This window comes from Mixophyes fleayi, chromosome 12, assembly GCF_038048845.1.
Source record: "Mixophyes fleayi isolate aMixFle1 chromosome 12, aMixFle1.hap1, whole genome shotgun sequence".
NCBI lineage: Eukaryota > Metazoa > Chordata > Amphibia > Anura > Limnodynastidae > Mixophyes > Mixophyes fleayi.
This window is the reverse complement of record NC_134413.1, coordinates 56,251,039-56,269,264: the sequence shown is the minus strand read 5'-3', so window position 1 is coordinate 56,269,264 and position 18,226 is coordinate 56,251,039. Positions and strand designations below refer to the sequence as shown.

The window sequence follows — 18,226 nt, the reverse complement described above, 5'->3', positions numbered from 1 at the left end:
AAAGATGGGGATTTCATAGCGTTGCGCATGACAAAGAGGTGTGTGTTTGGTGTACTCCGAGTGGCTTAATTTGAGTTCAAGTATGGTTGACTTCTCTCGCTAAGAGATTTTCAGGTCTGAGCTGGAGGAATAAGCCATATTTTCAAGCTGCTTAGTGTTTTGGGGGTGGGGGGGCGCACCCTATACTACTATTGGCCCTGGCACTGCTTTCATATCAAAGTTTAATAGTTGGAGCAGTGCTAGAAGTGGCTGTTGCAAAGTCCATTTAGAATTTAAAACTGCTCTGTGCTGCAGATCCTGCCCTGTGGTCCCTGCTGTGCAGCCAGTATCTATTGGGTAACTTCTAGTGCCCCCCAATATTAACATCCTTGTTCCTGTTACTTCCTTAATGTGTGTTATTGTTCCCTTTTTGTAAAAGTCCTTCTTGTGTCTATGTAACCTACTCTCGCAGGAAATCTGTGATCACACAGCTGCTCTGTGAATTAATCCAGTGCTCATTCTCAGCAGCTATACATGATTAGAGGCATGTGCGAGAAAAGCTGTCTCGCAGGGGCTGTCGTGTGTGTGTGTGTGTGTGTGTGTGTGTGAGAAAAGCTGTTGCACGCGGAGTGTCATGGTGTGCTTGGAGTTGTCATGTGAGAGAAAAGTTGGTGCGCAAAAACTGAGGTGCAGGGGAGTAACATGAGAAAAACACTGGTGCATATGAGGGTGACGTGGGCAGGGCACATGTGAGAGAAGTGCTGGTTTGCAGGGGGCCCATGTAAAGGAAAAGTTGGTGCACAGTGGTGATATGAGAGAGAATTATTGGTTCACATGGGGTAATTGTGAGAAAAAATACGGTGGAGAGGTTGCTAGTGATCGAAAAGCAGGTGGTCAAAGGGGTATGTGAGCGAAAAAAACATGCACTGGAAAGAGAGTACTAGGTTTATTGGAAATCTGAGGAAAAATTACTTTACGACAATGGTGGTGGATAGGTGAAATAGGCATCCAACAGAGGTGGTACAGGCTAATATTATGGAACAATTTGAACATTCTTGGTTATTAGGGATTAAGAAAACTAATGGAAACTAAATAGGCCAAGTGGTTCATAACTGCTGTCAAATTGTAGGCAGTGCTCGAAGTGTGCCGGTATGAAACAGTGCGTCACATTGGCACTTTTCTAAACTCAATAATTTGCAAGTATGTTGCTTGCAAACAATTGTGGCACTGTTTTTTTTAATTGAGGGCTTCAATGCGGGACTGGTGACTGTCACGGGTTGCAGCTGGTACAGGGTCCTCAAAGTGACAGTGAATGAGGCATCAGAGGGGCAGGGCACTCTAGAGCTCTAGCGGTGCAGCAGTGTGACCTATCAACTATCACACTTCTCCCTCTTCCCGTCTTCCTGCGCGGATGGTGTATTAGGCGCCTGTGAAGAGGATTCAGTGAAGTGACAGTAAGCACCTTTCAGCCTCTCTATTTCGTATTTGGTAACTTCAGATGTTTTGCTCCATTTGTGCACTTTCTTTCAACCTCTTGGGTCTCTCAAACATCAGAGTTTTGAACTCTGCTCAGCACAACATTCACTAGCTCTCTTCTTATTAACGATCAAATGCTTGGGACTTTGTGCCTTTCTCTCCTTAAAAGAGCATCACAAAATCCTGCGCCACAGGGGGCATTCAGAGAATCATTAAATCATTTTTTGCATTATATTCTTTTCCAAATAGCAACCAAATTTTCTTTTGAGAGAGATCCCCTGGTACTCTGTGCCCAAAACTGAAGAGTGACAGAAATTGCTCTGTGCAGGAACAGGCTAAATGAGACCATGTGGCCATGATAAGTTTTGCTTTTGTTAAGCTGGGGGTGGATATTGTGTGTTCATATCAGACCCACTATATATTTATTAAGTTCATTACTGAACAGCAAGAGTTGGGGGAAAATGGAAAAAACAAATTCTGCCTTGACACTACTGAATGCAAATTTAATGTAAACAATATATTACAGCCATTTTCAAAAAATCCCAGACGATACATGGAGTCCTATGCTCAGGGGCATACGTGTTGGTAAAAGTCGTATAAAAGTGGCAAATTAAGTAAAGAGGAAGCAAGTGGAGGATATTGACACTAATTTAAAGAATACGATAAGAAAATCTCTTATAAATAGTGAAGGAGTACAGTGGGAGGCAGTAATTATTTTATTATTTGTTCAGTTTTTGTTATGTTATCCAGTTCATTAGCCCATTATATATTCACTTACATTCCCGTTAAATTTTTTTCAAACCACCACTTCTAAGTTTGCACTTCAACCACTGATTCTAGATTTAAAAATTTAAAGTTCTAAATATTTTCCCTTTTTTCAAAAGCTATCAAATTCCATAGACACAAAACCTTAAGGTCTAAGCAGTTACATAGCTGCTTAGACCAGGGGTGTCCAACCTTTTAGCTTCCCTGGGCCACATTGGAAGACGACGAGTTGGTTTTGGCCGCACATAAGATACACTAACAATAACGATAGCTGATCATCCAAAAAACCATAGAAAACATAGTTAACATATATATATATATATATATAAGAAAAAAAAAGTTTTATATATATATATATATATATATATATATATATATATATATATATATATATATATAAAATCTTTTTTTTTTTCAAAAAATCCTCTCTAGTTATTATACTATAATCACTTTTTGTATTGTTTCGATGCAATATCAATAAAGTGCATTTAAGCCAGGCATTGTATATCAGGGTGCCCTGACCAGGCCTGCGGTACCTGACATATACACCACTGTGACCCCAAATTGTGACCTGTTTTGCTAATTACACCACTGTGTTAAGGGATAACAACTTATAATGGGCCAAAGAGAATAATATATAATGCCCCATTAGTATTACAAGTAGAAGTATGTAGCAGGGAGATAAGGTCCATGATGCTCCAGGACCAGGTGACTTTTATTCACTGGTCAGCGTCCCTTGAAATAATAAAAAAAAAATCCCTCTTAACTTACCTTTTAATCGGCTTGTTCTCCTGTCCTCTTCTCTTCTTTTCTCCAATTCTGTGCTGCTGATTGTTCTTCTCGCGCGGGTGCCTCCTCTGTGCTGCGCTCCGCAATGGATGTTGGGTGTGATGACATCACGCCCGACATTCACTGCGAGCACTTCACGGAGGAGGAGACAAGGGAGGGAGCCGGAGTACCAGCTGACGTGACCGCATGACTGCAAGCTAAGTATTTTCTTTTTTTTTCCATTAACTGTGCTGCCCCCTTGCCACAACCAAAAAGCCTTCTGGGCCACATTTACAGGCGTGCTGGGCCGCGGGACAACCCTGGCTTAGACCTTCAGTTGCATAGACTGCATGTGTGTATTCCTGTGAACACACAAATCTATGAATTGGCAGCTCCACCATTTTGTGAGTGACAGCAATCTCACTCCATGATGGTGCTGAATCTGCAGCTAACCACAGGATGTGATTGCATACCATGTCTATTGCACAAGGAATATATCCATTAAGCATTCTAATCGTAATTTCATTGCTTTTTGGAGTTTGAGTGGAAGTGTTTCAATAGTTTTCTTAAATTTTAACTTGTGTATGAAACCTTAATCAGACATGTTAAACCGAAAGGTTTTTTTTTTGTCTATGGAACTGGTCCTCTATATATGTTGGATGCATATATGTAACTAATTTAGATGGGATCCTTTTGAAGATTGTTGCTGTAACAATTATTGTAAGATTATGATGCTAATGCTGAAGCTCCTATTATGACTGCAACCCAGGGAAAAGGATACCCAATTAAATTTTGATAGCGTTTTTTTAAAAAAGAAACCCCATCAAGATTGGAGCAACATTTGACAAACTCGTACAGTAGAACACCTGAGGTTAAATAGCAAAGTTAAGGGTAAAAACTGAAACACTATTTAAAGTTTACACTTTTGCTTGTCACAGTATTTTAAGGTATCATTTGTATTCGTTTTCCCTGTTTACAGAATGCCTGATTAGAAAGCTTCAATTTATAAATATGTACAAAAATTGTATATTGTGAGTTATTGTCTTTGAAATGAGTAGTCTCACATTTATTTAAATTCAGGTTTTCTGAAACAACAAAAGATAATGAACATAAGCGCTCTTTAATAAAGACACCTGCCAGAAAATACTCACCCTTTCTGCCATTTTCACCTTCCAAGAATGTGGAAAGATGCTTACCAACAAGCAGCAAAAGCATCAGAGAGACTAATGCAGAAGCAAATAATCAATCAGGTATTTGTGAAATGTTGGTTGTCTTTCTAGTTCTTTGTTGATTTTATTGTGTTTATTAATGAGGACTGTCACTGGTTTTTAATAGAAAACTTTTTGGGGTATTTCTCTTCTCTTTGCCCTTACATCATCATCACCATTTATTTCTATAGCGCCACTAATTCCGCAGCGATGTACAGAGAACTTGCTCACATCAGTCTCTGCCCTATTGGGGCTTACAGTCTAAATTCCCTAACACACACACACACACACACACACACACACACACACACACTAGGGTCAATTTGTTTTCAGCCAATTAACCTACCAATATGTTTTTGGAGTGTGGGAGGAAACCGGAGCACCCGGAGGAAACCCACGCAAACACGGGGAGAACATACAAACACCTTACAGATAAGGCCATGGTCAGGAATTGTATCCATATATACCCACTTTTAAACTGAATAGTCCTCAGTGCATAATTGGCATATTAAACACAGGTCTCTGTTATGTCGGATGAATAATGGCTCAGACACCAGAAAATGTAAAGCCGTTCTCTCCATAGCTAGTGTTTTGGTTAAACTAACATTCGTGGAGGTGCTATCCCTATCCAGCACCTCTTCTTTGGCGGGCTTGTCTAATTGTGGCAAGCAAGCCAGGAGCTCACCTCCACACTTGCTCCATCCTTCTGCAGGGAAGTATTGTGTGAGGGGTGGATGAAGTGTCATGCAGAGTTTTTTTCCTTTTCCATTATTGACTTGTATCTACTATTACAGTTTCATATCCACTTGGTTTGTGCATTGCAGCTGCCCCATTTGTCTTCTCTTAACCTCCGGTCTTGTCTGAGAAGTAGTATGTCCAGGGCTAAGCCAGAAAAAGGAGATGGGAAGGTGGAGGCACAGCGGACACCAACAAGGTGGTTTTTTTTTACCTGCTCCATGCGTCACTTCAAATTCTCTGGTGCCCTGTGCACAGCATGTGAGGCAGAGGGCCAGTGGCTGCACTTGTCTGCACGGGGTTCCACCGAGATGGCAGAGCAAGCCTACTTAACATCCTTGTCTTTTGCTGATCTTGCACAGCTCTCTGCACTTTCCAGGGGTTTGAGCACTGATCCCTTTCTGCGGGAGCCTTGGCAAGTGACCTATCCACTTCTCTGGTGCCTGGAACTGTGGCCTCTCAACTGCTTTACCAGGATCATGGAATCTGCCACTGTATCCAAACAGTGGAAACATCGGGCTCTGCGGTTCTTATGTCCCGGGAAGGATCAGTTTTCCTCCCAGGAGGAAGGGGAAGGCGCTGAAGATTCTGACAGAGGTTTTTCTTATGTTTTCTTGTGTTTTGACAAGGATTCCAATAGGAAGCATGGAGTTAAAGCAAGCAATAAATATTCAGGACAGGGATAAGTTTGAGGTGCCTGAAAATTTTATATTGGCATACCGTTTCCTTCCCCATCCGTTGAAAGACCTTTTAATGCGAATTGTGAAGCAATTGGACGTTTCAAGTCTCATGCAGGTAGCAAACCCATTTTTCTTGCACAACCATTTGGGGGACACTGCTAATCATAGGGCACAGAGGACGCTGTGCATGATCAGGGTACCTAAAACTAACAGACTTGTCTGGCCTGCTCCCTCCCCTCCACGTGCAAGTTTTTTTTAGAGTACCTATCTTTAAACATCGGCGGTGTTCACTAGGACAGGGTGAGAGAGAAAGGTAGCTGGGTGTGAAGCATAGTAGGGGACTGTGGTGTTTACAGCTTCCACCATGGCAATACAAGTGAATTGGGCAGTTTTATTACAGTTGGGAATTTTTATTTATTTTTTTCTTTTTTTAAAAAAAAAAGGGAGGAGAAACTTCTTCATGAAGGTTTGGCCCTTCCCCTCTGCACGTGCTTTATCTGACTAAAAGCCTGCCATATCTCTAACTGCCCCCTTTCCTCAGATGCTTCCTAGTTGTTTACACTTGTTTGTTTCCTGTGGTAATGTTTGTTTCTGCTGTCTGTTAATATATCATTATAGTATTATTATAGTATCCTTTACAGACAGAAACAGTGTTAAATGTATCAGTGGGCTGTCAGTATACCTTCTCTGTAAAAATAGATTAAGTACGGACTTTCCTTTTATTTAGTACTGTATTTTGTATTTTCTCTGTGTACACTGTCAGAAAAAGAGACTTCAAACAGGTCTTAAGCCAGCTTGGTAAAGCAGTTCAACTGTTCAAGTGTCAAGTAAAATTACTAAGTTGAAGGTCAGGCGTGGATGCTAGATGCACTGCTTGTGAATCTGAAGAGTTGCGGTTGCCTGTGGGGGATGCGGAAAACCTTGTGGAGCAGGCCACAGTTGCGGACCTCAAACGTGATTTTTCGCGTTTTCAGAGGTAGGTGACAATGTTATCCCTTCTACCTCCCAGGGGACCCAGTCTGTACATACCCTTCCTCAGGGAACGACATCACAAGAACCACTCTGGATGCAGAACTTTGAAAGGTCTGTTCAGGGTTTGGTTAGGGTGTCTTCATCCCTAGAGACTTCTGGAAACCTTCTCTTCCAATAGACACCGAAAACGCCAAGGTCATTTTCAGGTCTAGGGATTGGTGGACTCAGATTCTGACTTTTCCCTTCAGAAGAGAGATTCAGGACAAGTCAGATAATGAGAATCTGTCATCATGGGAGAATGATTCCTTCAACAGACAGGGAGTAGAGAACCTCATTCTAGCGTTCCGCCATACCTTAAGTATTGTAGAGGTGAAACCTTTGCTTCAGGAGGTGCCCCTCTTCAAAAGGAAGAATAAACAGCTGGTTTTTTTTTTACACATTTATTTGAAATTTGGGGGAAGCTCGTCTAAAACCTGATAGCAGATATCAAATACCTAGAAGGTTTTGCTTCTCATACCTGTTGGAGGACATACAGATTGCATTGTGGGAAACGCAGCCTACTGTAGATGCGTCTGTTGCTCATCTGGCAAGATCTACCATTCCTCTCCCTTCTGTTGCTGTTTTAAAGGACAGCACAGATAGGAAATGTGAATGGATTTTAAAATCTATTTATCTTCCTTCAGGAGCTTTGCTCCAACCCATAGCAGCAGCTGCATGAGTGATTAAGGTGGTTGAGAAATGGGCTGGCTCCCTTAGTGATGACATACAGTCTGGAATGTCCAGATCGGAATTATCTACACTTGCTGATTTATATTAAGGAAGCTTCAGTGTATTTGTCGTTCTGGACGCTGGTCAGTGTCTATCCAGAACCTCATCCTTGGCAGTAGCAGGCAGACGCACTCTATGGCTCAGGTCCTGGGAGGCGGTTGCTGAATCTAAGAAAGCTTTGGAGGCTCTACCCTATAATGGATTAGTCCTCTTTGATCTGCAGTTAGAAAAAGTTATCTCGCAGGTCTCTGGAGAAAAGGGTTCATTATTTCCCATTGCTACCCCTCAATCGAGAAACCACAGATTTCGATTTGCCAGGCAGAGTGCTGGGGTTGTCTGCAAGAGGCAGTCATTTACCCCACGGGGAGCGGCTCAGAGAGGGCAGGCCGGTCTGGATAGGAAAGCGCCCTAGCCGGAAGCCTGCAGATAAACAATCGGCATGACTTCTCCCTTCCCCTGTCCAGAAGTGTGGTGGTGTTGGCTCGACTCTGTCTCTTTTGAGACAAGTGGATCAGTTCTTCATCAAATACCTAGGTAAGGGGTATTGTGGACAAAGGTTACATCCTGGACCTCTAAGGAGCACCTCCACAGTGTTTTCTTTCCAGTCCCTTTCCTCAAGACGAAGCCAGGAGAGTGGCTTTCAGGGGGGCATTCAATCCCAGTTGTCCTCAGGAGTGATTGTCCCCATTCTGAAGGAGCAAAGAGGCTTAGGCTATTATTCTAATCTCTTTTTGGTACAGAAACCAGATCCGTGGCTTAGTGGCTAGCACTGTTGCTTCACAGCACTTGGGTCATGAGTTCGATTCCCGACCATGGCCTTATCTGTGTGGAGTTTGTATGTTCTCCCCGTGTTTGCGTGGGTTTCCTCCAGGTGCTCCGGTTTCCTCCCACACTCCAAAAACATACTGGTAGGTTAATTGTCTGCTATCAAAGTGACCTTAGTCTGTCTGTCTCTCTGTCCTTCTATGTGTGCATGTTAGGGAATTTGGGGGCATATTCAATTAGCTTTCCGGTTCGCGGTAACGCACGTTACCGAGAAACCTGCGCAGTATTGCCGGTAATACGGTACCGCAATAATGCAGATTTTCGTACGCAACCCTATGGGGTGCGAACGAAAATCCACGTTATTGCGGTACCGTGGATTGACTTTGCGGGCCGTTCCGGCGCGATCCCGCGAACCGGAAAGCTAATTGAATATGCCCCTTAGACTGTACGCTCCAATGGGGCAAGGACTGATGTGAGTGAGTTGCGGAATTAGTAGCGCTATATAAATAGATGATGAAGATGATCAGTCCTTTCGTCCCATGCTAAATCTAAAATCTCTCAACTTGATTTTGCGATTTGCCAGTTTCAGGATGGAGTCAGTTTGCACAGTGATAAATTCCATGGAGCAGAACGAATTTCTGGCATCCTTGGACATAAACCAAAGCATACCTTCATATACCAATAAGGGAGAGAGACCACAGCCGACTCAGATTTGCAGTGGGTCCTGCTCATGTTCAATTCGGAGCGCTCCCCTTTAGTTTAGCCACAGCACTTAGGCTGTTTACAAAGGTTATGTTGTTCATGGTCGGCTCTTACATCACAAGGGGGTTAGGGTGATTCCGTACCTCGACGATCTCTTGATAAAGGCGTGTTCTGCTCCTCTCTATCTTATTTGCAAATAACAGCAGAAACTGCAGTCGCATGGCAGGTTTATAAACTTCAAGAATTCCTGCCTAGTCCCAACATGGTAGATGTAGTTGGAGGGACTGCGCTACCACACTGTGTATGCTGCAGCCTGCGAGAGAAGTGAGTGGGTTTGTCCCAATCCCCAGTATAGTAATAGAAAATAATGTACTCCCAGGCTCAATACTCTAGATATAGGATGAATACAGATATGTCAATGTAGCTATTAAGTAACGCACGTGTATAATAAAATGTGTGTTAATTAACAGCTACATTGACATATCTGTATTCATCCTATATCTAGAGTATTGCGCCTGGGAGTACATTTATTTCTAGTCCCAACATGGAACATGGTGTTCTTGGGTCTCCGGTTCGACACCAGATGTCAGAGGGCGTTTCTGCCACAGGACAAGGTCCGAACTATTCAGACAGGTGAAAGTCCTGTTAGCTCTCAGACAGGTGTCCTTTCTTCAAACTGGATGTGAAAAACTGCACTTCCTCTTAAATGTATAGTGCAGCCTTCCGGAGAAGTAGTATATAAGAGGAGGGTCCTTTTTCTCTAAACAGTGGTAGAAATTTAATTTCCATTCGTGATGTGTAGTAGAAAACACAAAATTTAATAGCATATGCAAACATGAATAACCACATCAAAATGGTCTGGACCACAAATAAGTCAATTGTAGTACCGATCAAATACAAAATATTGCAAGTAGAGTATTCAACAAAGTTATAAGAAAAAATAGCCCAGGACATTCAAAATCAGTTCACACATAATTAGTAGCTTGTACTCTGGAAGGTAGTCCTCAATGGGGCTAGGAGCTAACTCCTTGTGTTAATGCAAAACGTTCATAGCACTGATACCATATAAGGATGGTGGAGTCGCCTAATTTTAAAAAAAAAAAAAGTTCAACAAACTGCTGTTTTGTATAAGTAGTAGTCACTCACCACTTGTTGGTTTCAATGTGTGAAGTTCTTTAGGATTCCTCTTAGGACATAGTAGCGGGGCAAGTGTCAAGAAAGGGTCTCAGCCTATGATGTTTTCCAGAGATCCGGACACTCTATGCCCCTCCTCTCCTGAAAAGTAGCAGCTTCTCACAAAAAAGGTTTCCCGGTCCTTGATTGAGTCTCTGGTGCGTGACTGCGCTAAGATGCTGTTCTATAGATGTGAGTGTCTATGCAGCTGTGTCTCGAGAGCAATTGAAGACTATTGCCTGAAAAGACCCACAGTGTATTCCTGGGACAACAGTCAAATGATTCCGTTTGAGATATTTCATGTCTGAAGGAATTAAATACCTAACGAGTAATGTTCATAGATGTTGTCCTCCCATAAGTTTCAGGCACAAGAAAATAGTGCAGTGAACAGTCTCAAATGTAAATTGTTCCGCTAGAAAACCACGGTAGCAGGACCATTGTTGAATCAGACCTACCCTGTCAGGGGATATATCCAGTAGTAGAGGTCTTTTTGGTCTTTGGTCCCGCCGACTTTGGATTCTGGCAGTAGATGTAAGGATAACAAGAGTGCTAGTTGTGGCCACAACTAGTCACCATTGCACATGTGGTGGTGTAAATAGGAGAGCTATCTGATGTTATATAATTAGGAGGTTCTTCAAATGAATAGTCTGGTTCCTTTTTTAGAATGATAAATAGTGGTGATAGCCTACGCATTTCACCTAATAGTAAAGATTAATAGAGGGCATATGGTGTTCTTATATATAGAGGGTGATGATACATCTACTTCCAAAGAGGGGCCATTCAGATCATCATCCAAGATTTGCATAAGTCCAGCCATTGGTGATGATGATAATGATTGTTTAAACATTGTTGATGTAAGCTTGTCAGCTGTATGCAGAGTCAATGGTTGTTAGACAGCATATGTCCTCTGAAAGGTATTCATGATAGTGTAGTCCAATGTGATATTTAAAATGGTGTACATTCTTAAAGACCTGATAGGGATCATGGTAATATATGTATAAACATTCAGCCTATTGTGATGTTATAGCATAGTAGCAGAATGTGTCTCTAATAACTACATTGTTAAATAAACAGGAACATGATATGAAAGAAACAAAGTATATAGTATCAGAAAAGGCATGGGTGCAAACAGAGAGCACCTTTTAATTATATATAAGTGGTTTCTTCTTGTGAAATAAGGTGAATAAAATGCCCTCCCCGCCATGTTGTCATTTTATTCTTATATTTCTCTTTCATCCAGTCTGGGGGACACTGCTTACCATGGGTTGTGGAGGGGAGCTCTGGAGTTGGCACCTAGCTAGATAACTTTAGCACTGTTGACAGACCCCTCCCCTCTACAATCCCCCTGCCTCTTCCTGTTCAGTTTTTTTTAGGTACCCATGGAGTTGGGCAGTGTTTTTAGTTACTGCATGTATTCTTTATTTTTTCATTTTATTTTATTCTTTAAACTTTTATATGTGGCAGACCTGGGAGTGTGTTCTGCTATAGAGAACACACTCACAGCAGAGCAGCGCAGGCACTACCCTGTCAGATGAGAGCCAGAGGCTCTCGCTGACAGGGACAGAATGGGGTGCCTGAATTGTGAGTGACAAGCGGTCTCACGGACCGCTGTCACTCCTGGAGCCGCCCCTATAACCGGCGCTGCCACTGCAGGCATAGAGCGCCGGTTATCGAAGATTTCAAATGACGGTGGCCATTTTGGATCCGCGGAGGAGCGAGGAGAACTACAGGGGGCCATACCAGGATTCCCCCTCATACATAGGAGGGGGCATCGGGTACTAACCGCTGCGGAGACCTCAACTTTTGAGGTCTCCACTACTTTGCCACATACCTATTTTTATTTTTTATACGGGCAGAGAAACAGCTGCGGAGACAGCATTATCAGAAGGGGGAGCTAAGACATAAAGCTCCCCCGCCTTCCAGAGAGAGATGGTTTAACCCGGTCTTCTGGCGCCAAGGAGAAGCCCGGGAAGAGAGTACTGATCTGAGGGAGCAGGCATCAGGACACTGCTGTTGGACTTCTCCCCTGTTTGGCCAATGGGCTAAGTATCTGATTTATTTTTTATTTTTTTTTATAAACGTTTTATTTTTGCAAGGTCATGAGAACAGCATAGGACAAATGACAAAGTGCATACTGATAGCATAAGTATACAGGAGGAAACCATATCAGCCATCAGCATGAAACATAAGAGGATACTAAGTCAACCAGTCTAACAATTTTAGTAATGACAGATGACCTAAGGTTTTATAGAAAGAGGAAGAAAGAGAGAGAATACATAGAGGAGAAAAGGAGAGAGAAATGAAAGAGAAGAGGAGAGAAGGGAAGGAGTAAGTGACTAGATCCATTGTTAGTTGGAAAAAGATCCAAGAAGAAGAATGAGGTTTTAAAGCGGAGTTAAATAAAGGGTGGGCATGCCTGGAAGAAGGATAACCATGGGTCCCAAACCCTGGAGAAGGCTCCGGAGGAGTTTCGGATAATACTGGTCATGTATTCCATCCGTTCAATCTGCCAAATTCTGTTGATTATGGACTGCATGGAAGGAGGGGATTGCGAACGCCAGTCTGCCGCTATTTGGCAGGTAGCTGCCGAAACAATATGTCTAATCAATTGGTTCTCATGTCGGGATGCCGAGGGAGCCCCCATAGGGAGAAGAAAAATTTTTGGCTCCAGGGGAATATCCACCAGGAGAATTGAATTAATCAGGCCTCTTATCTGGATCCAGAAGCCTGTCAATTTTGGGCACGACCACCATATGTGGAAAAATGTGCCTTCATGGGAGCACCCTCGCCAGCACCGATCAGATGAATCGGGATGGATTTTGTAAAGACGCGAGGGCACATAGTACCACCGATAAAGCATCTAATAAACATTCTCTTTAATTCTTACGCAGATGGAACTAGAGGCGGCGTTCTCGTAAATTTCAGACCATTCCTCTTCCAGTAGCTCTTCTCCAAGGTCCCGTTCCCAGGTTAGTTCATGGGGGGGTCTAAGAAAAGAAGAAGGGGAAGCAAGTTCGTGGTAAAGCATTGATATCAGACCTTTGGTTGAAGATTGGCGTAGACAGAGGGCTTCGAAGGTGGAGAGAGGTCGGGCTAGCAGGCGATCTTTAGCAACACGATGGAAATGGCGAAGTTGCAAAAACTGATAAAAGTACTTTGAGGGAATGTGGATCTGTGATTGAATTTCAGAAAACTGAGGAAAAGTTACTGAGGTGGATAAATGATTGAGGTAGATGACTCCCCGCGAATACCATGGCTGGAATGAGTTATGATGTAGTCCGGGAGGAAATTCCGGAGAGTTGAATAGCGGAACAACCGGAGAGGGATGGGGAGATAAGGCGAATTTTTGGGATGAGGAGTCCCAGATGGATAATGTGTGTGAGACTATTGGGTGAGATAACAGACGTTTGGGGCGACGAGGCCTCGGGACCCATAGGAGAGAGGATAAGGAAAGCAGTCCCAGACCCTCTGGCTTCCGTCCGACCAGACCATAGGACACACTGAGCAAGTTGAGCGGAGAGGTAGTATCTTTGAAAATCAGGAATCCCTAGACCTCCCCCCCGCGGGGACCTCTGAAGAACCTTAAGTCGGACCCGGGGTCGTCTGCCCGACCAGACAAATCTGGAGACATGGAATTGTAGGAATTTAAAAACATATGGCGGTATGCGGATGGGGAGAGTCTGAAAGAAGTAGAGCAGCCTAGGGAGGATATTCATTTTGACGGCATTAATGCGTCCAAGCCAGGAGATATAGAGCTGTGACCACGATGTAAGGTCTAATTTGATTTGATCGAGTAGGTGAGGAAAATTGGCTTGAAATAGATGTCGATAGTGCTTTGTGATGGAAACACCCAAGTATTTAATTTTGCGGCGACCCCAGTGAAAAGGGAAGGAGCGTTCTAATAATAACTTGTCTGTAGCTGATATATTAAAGTCTAGAACCTCCGTCTTATCTGGATTGATCTTGTAGCCCGAGAAATAGCCATAGAGATCTAGTTCCTCTAGGAGGGGGGGTACCGACGTTTTGGGATTAGTGATAGTGAGCAGAACATCGTCTGCATATAGGGCAATCTTATGGGTAGAGGGGCCCACCTGTATGCCAGATATCTCATGATTGTTACGAATTCTGGCGGCTAATGGCTCGATGACTAGAGCAAATATCAGTGGGGAGAGGGGGCATCCTTGACGAGTGCCGTTCGTGATCAAAAAGGGCATCGAGGTCAGACCATTAGCGGAAACAGTAGCTGACGGAGATCGGTAGAGAGCCAAAATACCTGTCAGGAATTTGTCTGTGAATCCCACTGCTCAAAGCACACCCTCCATAAATGACCAGGAGATGCGATCGAACGCCTTTTCGGCGTCGAGCGCCATGACGAGAGAGGATAGATTATCATTGTTTATCGTGTGGGTTAGATCAATAATCCTTCTGGTATTATCGGGGGCTTGGCGCCCTGGAATAAAGCCCACCTGGTCAGGATGGATGAGGGCTGGAAGGAGTGGATTCAACCTAGAGGCCAAGATTTTTGCAAATAATTTTAGGTCAACATTTAGTAACGAGATGGGCCTGTAACTAGCGCAGAGAGAGCGGTCTTTTCCCGGTTTGGGAATTACAATTATATTAGCCCTGGTGGTGGCGGAGTCGAAGGGAGCCCCCCCTAGCACTTCTTTGAAAAATTTTGTCAGGTGAGGACCGAGGCAAACTTTTTATAGTACTGGGGGGTGAGGCCGTCCGGGCCGGGAGCTGAGGAGGATTTCAGGGACTTAACTGCTGCCAATACCTCCGATAGAGTAATGTCTTCATTCAAGACAGATTGTTGTGTGGTAGTAATTTTAGGGATGGGTGTAGATAAAAGGTAATCGGACAGGGTGGGAGGCTGGGGGTCCCGACGAGGGGAGGGAGCATCGAGGTTATAGAGGGAAGAATAGAAGTCCCTGAATTCTCTAACTATCCCTGTTGGGTCATAAGTTACATCTCCAGAAGGAGACTGTCGAATTTTATCAATATGTTGCAAGGCTATTTTTTTCCGGAGCTTTCTAGCTAATACGGAATCAGCTTTATCCGCCTTATCATAATACCGTTGTTGGAGCTTCTGCATCGTGACAGCTGCTCTACGGGAGAGGAGGGTATTTAGTTGGCCCTTCATTGACGCAATCTTGGGAAGTAAGGTCGGGTCGTGGTGAGTTTGATGCTGAGTAAGGAGTGAAGCTAACCCACTTTCCAGGGATAAGATTTCCTCAGCTGCTTTCTTTCTAGCTGCAGCTGATTGACTAATTAATTGGCCTCGGATGGTAGCCTTGTGAGCCTCCCAAACAATTCCGGGGGCAACATCAGGGGTTGAATTTTCCTGAAAGTAATTAGTAATGGAGGTCTTAATGTCTAGGCAGATAGATCTATTAAGTAAAAGTGCGTTGTCTAGGCGCCATCTACTGCGCTGGGGGGGCGGTTTGAGGAGATCTAGTACGAGGGAAACACCCGAATGGTCTGTCCAAGAGAGGGGGGTAATGTCAGCCCGCGTCACATGAGTGAGTGTGTGTGAGATGTGTAACATATCTATGCGCGTGTATAGTTGATGTGGGGCTGAGAAGTGAGTATAATCCTTGGCGTCTGAGTTACATAGTCTCCAGGAGTCATATAAATGATGGTGTATAAGGAGTGTGGAGGAGGAAATACCCCGCCGAAGAGGGGGGGAGACCTATCGAGAGCCGGGTCGAGAGTAACGTTAACGTCACCTCCCATGATAACATGGCCCTGCGCCAACCGCTCAATTTGCTTAAAGAGCTTTGTAAAGAAAGGCTTTTGCCTCTGATTCGGGGCATAAACTGAGACCAGAGTGACGGGAGTAGACCGGAGAGTGCCGCTCACCAAAAGAAAGTGGCCTTCTGGGTCAGCATGGGTCTTGGAGTGAAGAAAGGGGACTTTACTATGGATTAAAACAGCAATGCCCCGTTTCTTGCAGTCTGCAGAGGCAAAGAAGGTCTGGGAAAATTGCTTACCCTGGAGCCGAGTATGGACACCTGTGAGATGAGTCTCCTGAAGAAGAACAATGTCTGCGTTTTCTCTCCTACAGGCACCCAAGAGAATCGTACGTTTATGAGGAGAGTTGAGGCCATTCACGTTGACGGAAAAAATCTTCAAAGCCATGGCAGTCGCGAGGAGCCAAAGTCTGGAAATAGGTCTAAACAGTTAGATAGGGAACAAAACCTGTTAGTTTGTGGGTGGAACAGAAGTTTGAAGAGCCAATTAGAGAGTGGATCAAAGTCACAAGAAGAAGAGAAAAGAGATGGAAAAAGAAGAAGCCCAATTGGGCGAAAACCTTGAGTAAAAGGAATCCTAAGCGGATTCAAAGACATTATTATAAGCTAGAGCGCAGTAAAATTAACAATGTCAAAGGGTGCACGGGGGGGGGTGGTCCTTAGGCTCGCACGGCATCGACAGCCGCCAGAGCCTCGGGAGACCCACAAATAGAGTACATTAATTGAAAACTTCAAAATCAAACCATGGAACGGTGTGCAAGGTAAATAAAACTTGTACAGTAAATATTTATAACAGTTTAAGGAAGAAAAAAAAAAGGGGGGGGTAGGGAAGTGGAGGGGGGAGGGAAAGGAGGGTAGGAAAGAGGGGAGAGGGAGGAGGAAGGGACACGGGAAAGGCAAGCTGCTCCCTCTTCCAACAGCAGGGAAAAGGCCACATTAAACAGCCATAATATTACATAATGAGAAGAAGCATGAGGGGTCTGGAGGCCAGCAATAGAACTATTGGTAGAAACAAGAGAAAGAGCAACCACCAAAACAAAAAGCAATGAAACATATTATGTAAACTACGAGAGTGTAGGGTAGTAACCGCTACCAACTGACGATGAAAGTCCCCCTAAAAACAAGGGAGAGTTAAAACAGGAAGAAAACAAAAACAGACACAGATAGGACCATTAGTGCAACAATAAACAAATCAGGGAGGATCTGCATCCTGCGGACGTCGTCTCGAAGACCGGGACCAATCGGGCTGAGGAAGCGCTGGGTCTGGGAAGGAGTAGCCTGAGGGGCTGACGGCTCGGGAGGAATGCCCAGCTTATCCAAGAGGCTCTGACCCTGTTCCAGCGATTTGACAAAGTGGGAGGAGTTGTCAGCAAATACTTGAAGCTGGAAAGGGAAGCACCAGCGGTAGCGGAGGTTGTGTTGTCGAAGAATCCTAGTGACTGGCTGAAGATCCCTCCGCTTTTGTATCGTGGAAGGAGCCAAGTCCTGGAATAGCTGGATGTCCTTGTCCCGAAATGTAATTACTGGTCGGTCCCTGGTAGCGGAAAGAATACGATCTCTGGTCCGGAAATAATGTAGACGGACAATGATATCCCGAGGAGGTTGGCTGTTTGGGGGTTTGGCTCTCAGGGCACGGTGAGCCCGATCCAAAAGACAGTCAGTCTCAGAGATGTCCGGGAGGAGGTGAAGAAAGAGGGCCATGAGGAAGGCTTGAAGGTCTGCGTTACCGATTTCCTCAGGCACATTTCTGATGCGGACATTATTACGGCGAGATCGGTTCTCAGAATCCTCTTGCTTCTCTTTCAAGATTTCAACTTCGTCACGGAGGCGGGAGAGTTCCTTATCAGTTGCAGAGTTGGATCGGCAAATGTCGTCAGTTTTTGATTCTAGGGCGTCTGTCCTGTTTCCCAGCGCGTTCAACTCTGTTCTGAGCTCGCTGACCACTTTTGTCATTTCCTGATAGAAAGTAGTTTTCACCCCCTCCAAGAGACTGGTCATTACCGCTTGAATCTGAGGGTCAAGTTCAACTTCAGACGATGAAGATCCCGACGCCCCCTGGCGATCAGCTTGTGGAGAGGGGGGCTTCGCTTTTGATCCAAAGAAATTTGCTGAGGCTCCTGCTGTCACTTTCTTTGGTTTGGAAGCCATGGTGCCCTCAGGCGAGCCGATCTGGCCGTTGGATGGGATAACAAGGCCAAGGTCAGGTAAAGAGAGGGAGAGGGAAAGGAGGGTGCACACCGAACTCGGTTCAGTTGAGAGGGGTCCTACCCGGGATCGGGCAGCATAGTAAAGTTCACATACTAGCCGTGGGTGTAATGATGTACAGACGAATCAAGGCACTTGAAAGGCTGGTTTCGAATAATACTCAACCGGTCACGGGCAATAATAATGGTAGAGAGCGTTTTGCTCGTATGGGGTTTGACTCCAAGAGGGCACTCGGAGGATACGACTGGTCACCACATCCGTCCGGATTAGATCTCAC

At 44.4% G+C, this 18,226-nt stretch overlaps 1 protein-coding gene across 1 annotated transcript in view; it reads left to right on the top strand.

The window, feature by feature from the left end:
• NUSAP1 (nucleolar and spindle associated protein 1) overlaps positions 1 to 18,226 on the top strand; it is an 89,024-nt gene that overhangs the window by 53,422 nt on the left and 17,376 nt on the right. Inside the window, exon 7 of the mRNA XM_075192952.1 lies at positions 4,069 to 4,238. Within this exon, the coding sequence (XP_075049053.1) occupies positions 4,069 to 4,238 (170 nt within the window). The remainder of the gene's footprint in view (positions 1 to 4,068; positions 4,239 to 18,226) is intronic.